Source organism: Rhynchophorus ferrugineus, unplaced genomic scaffold (assembly GCF_030347505.1).
Source record: "Rhynchophorus ferrugineus isolate W39M unplaced genomic scaffold, kcgeb_rfMv2 rfM1, whole genome shotgun sequence".
Classification (NCBI taxonomy): domain Eukaryota; kingdom Metazoa; phylum Arthropoda; class Insecta; order Coleoptera; family Curculionidae; genus Rhynchophorus; species Rhynchophorus ferrugineus.
This window is the reverse complement of record NW_027472580.1, coordinates 6,502,032-6,514,136: the sequence shown is the minus strand read 5'-3', so window position 1 is coordinate 6,514,136 and position 12,105 is coordinate 6,502,032. Positions and strand designations below refer to the sequence as shown.

Sequence of the window (12,105 nt, the reverse complement as noted above, 5' to 3'; positions counted from 1 at the left end):
TTTGGTCAGTTTATATCCCACCACCTTTGCATCTACGTAGATACTATTATTATGAATACAACTTTCGGAGATGTTAAATAGTTTTTCATAAATGGCAAAGGTTACGATACACATTAAAAAATGTTTATGTTAGCATTCATTTTTATCGATTGCAATGATGTTTCTTTATTCACTTAATACTTTATCGCATAACTAGTTTTTCATTTTCAATGGCCAGTATCTCAGACTACGGTCTTATTGAAAGAATAATAAAAGACAACCAAAAACCAAGACTGATTGAATGCGTTAAGGCGGTTTGATTAATAATTCTATTCGTCATTAATTATTTATAATATATTCGATGATAAAAACATAATAAAAGTTATATATATTAAAATGTATATTAATTATATACTCACCTTTAGTTGTTTCTATTCTCATCACCCTGTCTTAATCATAATCTCATATTCTGAAAATTTCATTCAAGTAAATAAGTAAGCTGTTTGTTTCTAATCTATCTAATGTTTGATCACGTTTCCATCATTTGTCAACTTCTTCTTCAATGTATTTGATCGAGTTCATCCAATCCAAAGGTATTCTTAGCCACTCCTGTTTCCAGCGTGAGGAACTATATATCTGCAATAAATTACTGGTGAATGTTATGACCAATAAAACATAATAAATTGTTTTTCCAACGTTTACCATTTTCATCGACTTTTATTTTTTTACACCATTTTTATTACCATCTTTTCATGAGTGACCATTGTCTATATTGGTCCCATTCTGAAATGCCATGTCTCATCTCTATACACAAATTGAAACAATAAGTCTTCCTTGATTTTATTATATGATTTTAAAATTCCATTAGACTTCTTCGATATTTTTCAGATTAACAGTTTCCTCTGAAGTAAATGTATTCAATTATGTTTATATTGAAAAAAACACTCTCTATTTTTATATATTTAGCTTAGATAGAACAAACTTCAAGCTGATCTTGATTCGTTACCCTCCTTGTACGAGGACGGTTCCTTTTCGGTCAATCCAAGATTATATTTTTTATTTCTTGAGATATTTCAGTGATCGTGTCCACACTAATATTTAGTGCAGCTGCAACACTCTAAAATAGTTTTCATAAGGACCGTAACAAATTAATAAGTAAAATTAAACAGTAAAAATATTTACCTCTCTAACCTCTGTTTACTGGCAAGAGAAGAGGGAGCTTCCTAGAGACGCAATCTGTTTTGTCTGTCTTCGGTACTTCCAATCAGAGTAATAATAAGCAGCGATTTGACGTTTTTTTAATTAATAGTTTTTATAATTAATATTTTGAAGAAGTTTGACAACCCGGAGACTTTTGCAGGCGGATATATTTAGATGTTCAAACTTAATAAACAATATTGTGTCTTTTTTATCTAGAATAAAACGATAAGGAAAATATTGTTTGATTCTAAAACGAATTTACAAATTGCGGCATGTAATACATTAAACATCTTGATGACGTCAGTTCACTGTTATCTTGAATAGACTATAATAACTATATTAAAAAATAATTTCAAAAAGGTTATGAGAAAAAATGGTTCAGTGTCTATTAATTAATTTTTACTCATCTCTCTATCCTCATGGCGATACCGTATAGAAGGGACAATGTTTGTTTGACAGCGATCGATTCCTCCAAATATTCAGTATGAACGTGGATGGCATTCTTGGATTTTACTTGGACTGACCTGACAAGTAACTAGAGTGGTGTTGAGATTATTAGAAATGACCTTTTCAGTTAGTTCCTTTTATAACCATTTTGAGCGAGAAACCGTTTTTTCAACAACCGCTAAGGGCCTCAAAGTTCTTTGAGGGCCTTGCAATTCATTGACTTCAATATTTTTTGGTTCTCTAGCCAGTTCTCTATTACGGAAAAAATCATAACTTTTAAATCGCTGAAACTAAAATCGATCCATGGGGTAAGATGGATCAACATCATCATAAATATTTAAAAGTGTCTCATGGACTTTCAAGCAAATTTCTTTAAACCAAATAACAAAAGTAATAAATTTGGGTTTGAATAAAAATTTACTAAACATAAATACACTAAATAACTCAATAATATGTATTGTCCCATTTTCCGGTTATATTTTATGAAATACATTATCGCCCGTCCTTCGAAATACTTTCTTCATTCCATGATCTATATAGCTTCGAGACTAAAACCAAAATGCACTAAGCTGAACTAGATCTAAAACGACTTTCCCTCCGATAGTTTTTTACACGTTTTCTAAGATTATTAATAGTCAGCATAATAGTCTTAGTTGCTGCTAAGTTTTCTTTTGAATAATATTTTTTTTAATTGATAAACAACAAAAACTGCGAATATGTAGCGCTATAACATATAACGTATAAACATATTTAGAGCATTTATCACTACATAGTATAAAACAAAGTCGCCTTTTCTGTCCCTATATCCCTATGTGCGCTTAAATCTTTAAAACTACGCAACGGATTTTGATGCGGTTTTTTTCAATAGATAGAGTGATTCAAGAGGAAGGTTTATATGTATAATACATGCATAATATACTAATGCAACATTGCTAATTTTACAGGTTTCTAACGTGATGTCGTAAATTAACCTATTTTATAGGCTTATTTAGCAATTAGCAAAAACGCTGCCTAACCCTACGAGTTAGATCAAATTAATGTACTACAGTATTGTACACCATAAAAAGGTCTACAAAAAAGTCCGCGATGGTATATGTTTATCTTTTAGGGATAACCCATATTAACCATTTTTATTGTTTACTTTTTACGTGAGAAAATGGCTTATTTGCGAAGCTATTTTAAGCAATACGGCATTAATCCTTATCGAATTAAGTACCTTAAATCCAGTGTGCAATTAATATAGATCAATATGGTTCCTTACAGCATGTAAATTAAACAAATATTTTCGGAGATATTACAAATTTAAAATTTGCGTTTAAAAATGTGTAATGTAATAAAAATTGTATGAATTTAGATATTCCAAAGATAGCAGGAAATCTTCATAGTAAGTATAGGGGAAGAGGAATTGTTTTACTCCAAATTTAATGCGTGCAGGCCAAGGGCAGTAATGAATGAACCAAAAATACTGGATCGATTTTAATCATGTTTTCATTGAGTGACATAGGCATATATATTTTATGCCCGTGCAAAGTCGCAGCGGGCCGCTATGTTTTTATATACAACGTTCATATTTTTTCTGTAGTGTATTTAATTTAGTATCAGCATTGCATCCGTGCGAAGCCGGGGCGGGTCGCTAGTTATTAATAAAATAAATGCAGTTTTATTGTTACGTAATGTAGAAAGTAATACCATATATCTTCTAAGAGGTCGTTTATAACACGAACCACTTTTCCTTAACAGTTTGAGTGATACGAAATATTATTTTTTGAAGGGATACTTTACAAACATTTCGGCACATATATATATATATATATATATATATATATATATATATATATATATATATATATATATATATATAATTTTGCGCATTTTCTTTTCAAATCTTATATAAAAAAAAATAGAAATAGTTAAAACAAATAAGTCTAGTAGAATTAACCAGAATAGTCAAAAAAAAATAATCAAAGCAAAATAGTAAAACCAAGAGAAAAATAACATTAAAAGTCCAGTAACTCTTTTCTGCAAATTTTGTCTAGATAAAAACATAACAAAATCACAGAGGAGGATAAATTATAAGTTATGTGGTGTTTATGATTGATACTCATAGCCATAAAGTCCTGCTGTGCATATGGTGTTAAATATATGATTTATGTTACAAGAGCCAATGTAGAAAAGAAGAACTAGAATATTTGTATCCAGGTTATTCAAGAATGTATAAAAGACCTGCGATGTAAATGAAGTTTATATTTAGTTTAAATAAGCCATAAGTGGTGTTATTAATTCCATTTGGTCCCGAATAATAAGTGATTGGTAACATATGCTTCTGTCAGCAAACTTTAGTATATAGCGAGCTGTTAAAAAAGAATGAAAATGTTACAGCGAATGTATAACGATGTTAATTGAACAAAGAACAAAAATACCAGCAATAGAGAGTAATAGAAGCAAAGATATCCTTTTGTCTAATAACTCTCCACCACAGGAAGGAAGATCTATCACACCCAGCGTAATCACCTATAATTTCGCCTTCTGATCACATGTTCAGATCGATGCAGCATGGCCCGAATGACGCACCATTTCTAAATATTGAAAGGATTCGATATTGGATTAACAACTGGATCGCGGCCAAATCAACATTATTCTTTCAACAGGGTTTCGTTATATTGCAAGAAAGATGATAAAATTTATAGAAAATGATAGAAAATGTTTTAATTAAAATATATTGTATGCCGGCTTAGTTGGTACAGTAGTTAAAGTGGGAGTCGTGGGTTCGAATTCTGCGAAGGCATGGATGAACTTTATGTTAGTGATTGTAATTGTAAATGTTTTTATAGGCAACAGTGGAAAATCCTACAAGAAACAACCATCGGCAGTCACGCCAGAAACCAGGCTGGATAAGACCGGATGTCTTCTGGGACAGTCTCTAAATTGGTCACTAGTCAGTCGGTAGGCTTAACGCCGAGGACCGTGGTTCGGAGCGCACGTTAAATAGTAGGTCCAATCCAGATAAATCCTCGTTAGTAAAAAAAAGTCTTTAAAATGTTGATACAAAATGTTAATATACAGTATGAGTATTGGACAATGTATGAAAAAATAATGTACATTCCGATAATGGGAAGCAGTCTTATAATTTGTGAAAGTGATCCAAATGCACTTTTGTAACGATGCAGCGTTGGGAGACTTGAAGAAATTACTATGTGGAAATTCTTTCAATTTAATGGAAGCTGTGGTTTAATATATATCAACAAAATAATCCATAAAAAAGCAAGCCATAAAAAAGGGTTTCATAAATTTCCATCATTAAGAACATAATTTTTGTATTTCTTTTAATAACACCATTCCTAACTTTACCTCAGTATCACACTTATCAGTCATAGTGCACGCAATTAACAAAGGAACCAATTCTGTAGCCGTCCTAGTACATCGGCTAGCGGGCTCTAATAGATTTGATGTTTCGACGCTTATAATACATTTCGGTGGCAGTAGCCTTAGCTGGTCATTTCTGCATAACATTTTATTGGCACAATGAATACTTTTAAAAAATCACATGGTCCATTCACTTTCTGCCCTTTTCTTATTAGCTAGGAAAAACTCCTTTCTATTTTATAATATTACATTCCTTCTAGCCCCCAATTCACGAAATTTATCACCAACCGAAAGTTTCTCGATAATCTTTTGAGAAATGATTGAATACTTTCAAAAAAGGTACGTAGAGTAACAGTTGTAACAACAACGGAAACTTCTACCACGCATAATGTACTCACCAGATATAATGTTTTGATTATCACTTATTCAGGTCGAGTCAGTATTGCTCGGCTGACACACTACATCGAAATGCTGAGGAAGTGCGAAATTTGATCAATGATTTTACCACTGCCAAATCAATATTTTTCTTTTAACAGGGCTTTACCATGTTACCAGTTATATATGAAAAATATTTGTAAAAAACGATGGAAAATATTTTAATCAATATATATCGTACCAATCTTTCTCAATAAATGAATTTTTGAACTAATTTTTCTATATCTTACAACGTACCTAAAACAGGACACACAAATAAAACTCGTAATATTGGAATCAGTTTTTTATTTTATATTAAATTATTAAAAATTCTAAATAAATGGGGACGCTAGGACTAGCCATAACATGTTAAATACACTGTATTTGTTTACGTCTGTACAATAATATATTTTTAAATATACAAATCAAAATAATATAGAACATAGGTATATTACTTATATAAAGAAAAAAGGAGTAAATAACGGATACCTTTCTGTGATGATATGAATAAATTTGATATATTATTTGAAACATGCGACTTCTTCATATAAATATTTTGTAATAAAGTGGTTATCTATAAAAATGGCAGTATAGTTTTGGTCTCTATGTAAGAAGGTGAAGGAGTATCATATATATTTTAATGTGAACTTTTAAACGTCGATATAAATCAAGGATACAATGCGAGTTAAAATTTGGAATACATATATAACATTGATAATAATTTGAAAAAGATGTTTAACATATTGCCTAATAATCATTTAACACTACTTTACATAATTTTGCTATAATATTTTCAGACAAACTGCCGTTGAAATTTTACAAGTTTTCAATAATATTGTAGTGGAATTTGGAGAACGGATGATACCTTTTATTGTCCTAAAGATAAAAGATACAAGTGTCCTATTATAGAATATTTATAAACCGAAAAAAATATATATAGTGGGTGTCCCGTTATAACAGTAATAGATAAATATATATATTTGAAAACAAATAATGCCTATAATTCAAAGTTTCATATATCTGAATGGGTTTAACCTTTTCGAAGACACCTAATAATTATTTTATAGTTATTACATGTTGAAACAAATATCACAAAACTAGAATTTAAATTTTTTTATGTTCGCCGATATGCTGGGCGACGAACAAATTGTATATATACAAACTAATAAAGTTATATAACAAAGGCAAACTGTATGTATATGGTTATAATACAAGCCCAGCCCTCACGAAAACTGCAATAAAAATAAATATAATATCTGTACAGAAGATGCGTTTCCGCCAAGTTCGGGCTCTTGCTTTGACTAAATGTGATGGAACACTTAATGGTAATCATTTTCTTCAGGTATAATAAAAAAAAACACTTAAACATTAGAATACATAGTAGTACATACAAATGCAAAGGGGGGTGATGTTAAATGTTAATATACAGTATGAGTATTGGGAAATTTATGAAAAATAATGTACATTCCGATAATGGAAAGCAGTCTTATAATTTGTGAAAGTGATTCAAATGCACTTTTGTAACGATACAGCGTTGGGAGACTTGAAGAAATTACTCTGTGGAAATCCTGTGAATTTAATGGAAGCAGGTTTAATATATATCAACTCAATAATCCATAGGCAAGCCATAAAAAATTGTAAAAGTGCGAAAATGTAACTTGCCGGGAAAAAATCGCGAGAGGTTTTCATAAATTTCCATCATTAAGAACACAATATTTTTATATTTCTTTTAGTAGCACCATTCCTAACTATACCTCAGTATCACACTTATCAGTCATAGTGCACGCAATTAACAAAGGATCCAATTCTGTAGCCGTTATAGCACATCCGTTAGCGGACTCTAATAGATTTGGTGTTTCGACGCTTATAATACATTTCGGTGGCAGTAGCCTTAGCTGGTCATTTCTGCATAACATTTTATTGGCACAACGAATACTTTCAAAAAAAGGCACATGGTGCATTCACTTTCTGCCCTTTTCTTATTCCGGAAAATGTACCAAGCAAGTTCGAGGAAAAGCCCCTTTCTATTTTATAATATCACATTCCTTCTAGCCCCCATCTCACGAGATCTACCACCGGCGCTATGTCTCTCGATCATCTCGTGAAACAGCGGTTTGACATCGAAGGGTGATCCTGCGAAATCGCTCGGGTACATTTTAAACGTTTCTCTGTTTAAACTGCAAAAATTGAATGAGAAGTGGATGTTTTTACAGTTAAAACGAAAGTGGAATGATTACACTTAACAGTTACTTTAAAATTATTACAATTATATATAAAAAAGAACTAAAGTTAAAAAGTTACTTTTAAGCACAGCCTGTACGTTTTCGTGTTATCCTCTTGCAGTCACTGAATCACTGTCCTAAATAATTAACAGTTCTGATATTTGTGTTAGCCATTGATATAAAACTTCTCAAAAAATATTGTGATGCATCAGAAAACTATTTTACGGTTTACTATAAAACAAATCCAATAAATTAAAACTATTATTAGACCTGTGATTTTCTCTCGGAAAACTATTGTATACATATCACAATTTGGTATAAAACATTACACTGGAAAGAATGAGAATCATTCTTCGAAAACGTTTTCACGTAAGAAAAGAACACCATCGCTCATTGCTGTTGATTGGTCTTTCTCTGAATTTGTTCCAAATTTCTATCACTTTCTGTGTGCTTGGTTGGTCGGTTCTGCATCAGGCAGAAGTCGTAGCATACACGAAGAGTACGTACTAACATCGAATATTAAGTGACAATAGATCTCTATTACTAATTTCATCAGTCTATATAATATATTTAATATAATATATAATTTTATTTATTAATTTACTAGTAAGATTGAAAATATTTTTGGCATATTCACGTGTGTTTCTTTCCAGTGCTTAATACATTTTATCATTATGTAATAGTAGAATTTAGTGTTGATTATTTGGGAGTGTTGAAGTACCGGAGTACCATATAACCTAGTAGTCTGAAGACCAAGAGGAAACCTAGTAGAACGAGGGTGTTGGCCCAGAGCGGTAGGTAGGTGCCCTGGGCCTCCAGGATTGACGATACAGGTATGTGGTCTGATCCTTGGCAAATAGCGAATTTTGATGTTTCGGCGCATCTGCAACAAAAAAGTAACATATTGCTTAGTTGGGTGATTTTTAAATAAGGTAGTATGAGAGTAAGTAGTAGTCAATTGAAAAGTCCCCAGCCTATCATAGTAAAACACATTTCTTTGGAAAAATAGTTTTTTTTATTGAACATTATTCCCTTCAAGGGTGATACACTGATTATAGCAATCCTCCTTTTTTGATACCATTTTTGTAGTATGACTTGTCCTCTGCTTCAAAATAGGCCTTCGGCGATCACCTCTTCATGCGGTTCGAATTCGGTGGATGAGGAAGCAATTCAAAGCCCAATTCATGGATTTTTGACACGGTGCATTGCCTTGGTGCAGCAACATTTCCTTTTCTTCAAATGCGGCCGTTTTTAGGGGATTTCGTCCATTAAACGGTCCAATAACGCTATATAATAGTCGCTGTTGATGGCCCTTCTTTTTTCACCCCAAAATACAGACGCCATAACCTTGCCAGCCGACTATTTCGTTTTGCCACGCTTTGGAGCGGGTTCATCGTGTGCAGTCCAATCGAATGACTGTCGGTTGAAATTATGGAGCCATGTTTCATCCATTGTCACATATCGAAGCAAAAACTCGTGTTTATTACGCTTGATCATCTTCAAACACTGCTACGAATCATCAACTGGTCGTTGTTTTTGATTAAAAGTGAGCTCGCGCGGCACCCACTTTGCACGGCACGGTTATTCAAAATCATTTTGTGGATTTTTTAAATATTTTCGTTGATAACAACCTCCTTTAGGCGTTCACTGCGTTCACTGTCTTCGGTACTTATTTCACCACGTCTAAACCCAGCATACCAATCCTTGATAGTTGATTTTCCTGGGGCGGTCTCGGAAAGTTTTTGCTTCAACTGTATTTTTCCCTTCAAAAAGCAATATTTTAACAACACGCGAAATTCCTTTTTATCCATTTTTTTCACAATAACAAAAGTTGCTTCGCTCAATATGCTATAATTCACAAACTAATAATCCGACAAGTGTCCAATTTACACATGCATCTTTTGAAGTTTAGGGCTGTCAGGCCGGGGACTTTTCAATTGACTTGTTATGTAATGTTATCATATAAAACTCAGTTATAATTAACTATAAATTATTTTAAATAAATGTAAGGTATCAATCATGTTAGGTGCTTGCATACTCTGATCATTTTTTTCACTTCAAAAAGGCATTTATTGAGAAAAATTGACACAATATAATCAAAATTGGCTTTATTCATCAACGTAATCTATATCATGAGCCACACAATCATTCTAGCGCCGCCCTAAAATTTCAATATCACTTTTGTTGAAGGATTAATCTTTTGCCTCAAGATAGACGTGTCACCAGTAGCTGTCCACTCATTTGACGATCGTTGTGATTCCGATGATGCAAAAAATCCGGTTTGTTGTGTTTAAATATGTCCAAACACTGCTCAGAATAATCAACACGTTCTGGTTTTTAGTCAACAGTGAGCAAACGCGGCACCCACCTTGAACGGAGTCAAATTCTTAATGAAATACAGAACCAACACGTTATATTCATATCTTTATGATGTCAGCTAACTCATGCAACTTCACTATTCGATCATTACAAACTATTTTGTTGATTACCACCTCATTTGGACGTCCACTGCGTTCTACACCATCGGTTTCTCTACGACCACGTTTGAAGTCCACAAACCAACATTTTATTGTTGTTTCTGATGAAACAGAGTCTTTATAACAACTTTCAAGGCATTGATTCACTTAAAAGCTATTTTTTACCATCGAGAAAAGACGAAATTGTTTTTGATCCACTGTTTTGGAACTAACAAAATTAGTGTCAGTCTATAACTCACAAACTTATGAGTAGAACATCATGAATTTTTAACAGCTCTCTTTCTCAATTGGTTTTATAATGGTAGGCCGGAAACTTTTGTTATAAATTATAAACAATAAACATCAATATTACTAAGAACAGAACTGTAATCATAAAAGTCCAGACTCATTAGCAAAATAATCAGTATGACATCGTAACTTACAAAACCAAAAGCATTAGAAGTTTAAAACCATTCACCAAGGATAAAATGTAATTTCCAATATACTTACAGTATTGGCAATCCTTCGCTAAACTCTACGATCTGCATATTCTGATAGGCATAGTGGATCATTGACGTATATCGCATCCAAGTTAGCCATGCTGGTATAGTAGTTGCGAGATAACCTCCAAATAGTTGTGTGGCCAACGTATATAGAGCACTTATCGTTATGCTCACCTGAAAAAGAAGAAGTTGCATTACTTATCGAATTCATGATATATTTATCCAAGTATTTGTTAACAAATGTAATTTGTTTGTACATATAAGAAAATCCCAGTTTTTGAGTTTGAGTAAATTAATTTAGTATTTTAAAAGTGATACAGTTTAAATAGTTTTTCCAAAAATTAATCAATGCTATCGAAATATTTATATAAATATATATCTATATATATATATTGGCTTCTGGATTTTGAGAAACTTTTAAAAGGTTCTCGAAAGCCAGTTATTTTAATTATCACAGTGGACCTTCTTCAAAATTAGATGCTGATGAATATATTTCTATTTTCGGTTTGTTTTTCAAAGTCTGCCAATGGTTCTGCAAAAATGTAATAATAAAATGGCGTAAATTGTAAAAGATTAGATGTATTAAAAAATTTTTACATTGTTTTCTACATTGTTCCAAGAGTGTAAAGTAGTCGTTTTATAGATGAATCATGTAGAAATGAGTAAATTATTTACTATACTGTAGAGAAACCTACTATTCAATATAGTTGTAACTTATTTAATAACTTAAACTCTAATTATATTAATATAGATTAAGATTATTTATTATCTCATAGTCTGTATATTTTATGGTATATAAACGATTCTACTGAAATAACTACCTTTAAATATTATAGAAAATGAATTCTAATAGGTATAGTTATATTTTAACATATATCTAAAAGAACACTTACTTGCATATCCATGCAGCAAGCACCAATGAAGAACCCTACACTTTGCGCTACTATTGTATTTAATAATAGGAAACCTAACAGGGTAAGAAAAACCAAAGGTGAATTAAAACCTAAAACAATAAAAGACTTATTAATGTTACAGTTCCGGATCATTAAATGAAAGATATTAAAGATCTTAAAATTAAAATGAATTGAATAAGTTAATACAAATACTTACCTAACATTGGATAAGATATCGAATGGTAAATAGCGGGAAGGGTTATTGTTAATGGTAACTCTCCAACCATTTTGGCTAGATAGTAGGCTGATAGCCTATATGCCCCTGATCTTCTTTCTTTGTTAATTACTTCCCTTTCAGGGGGGACTGAAAATAAACATTAATTAAATAATTACAATACACACATTTTAATTAAACAATTTTTAAAATAAAGAACTACCGAGATGTTATAAGTTATAATAATTGTGTATATACTTTTTTATTGGAGGGTATAATATTAATTTTTTATGTTTTTGATACCATATGATTTCCATATCAAATAAAATATTCTACTATATACACACAATTTAGCTTAATACCTACATATATCTATTTATCTATTTACAATATTATTTAAACTACTACCAAGTG

General features: G+C 31.6%; 1 protein-coding gene across 5 annotated transcripts in view; it reads right to left on the bottom strand.

The window, feature by feature from the left end:
- Positions 1–5,694: 5,694 nt before the first annotated feature.
- Positions 5,695–12,105, bottom strand: part of E23 (ABC transporter G family member E23) — a 457,701-nt gene continuing 451,290 nt past the window's right edge. For all 5 annotated transcript variants that reach the window (XM_076415209.1, XM_076415224.1, XM_076415235.1 and 2 more), the window contains 4 exons: positions 11,695–11,841; positions 11,478–11,587; positions 10,592–10,758; positions 5,695–8,508 (listed from right to left, as the gene is read on the bottom strand). In XM_076415209.1, the coding sequence (XP_076271324.1) occupies positions 8,325–8,508; positions 10,592–10,758; positions 11,478–11,587; positions 11,695–11,841 (608 nt within the window). In that variant the 3' untranslated portion in view covers positions 5,695–8,324. The remainder of the gene's footprint in view (positions 8,509–10,591; positions 10,759–11,477; positions 11,588–11,694; positions 11,842–12,105) is intronic.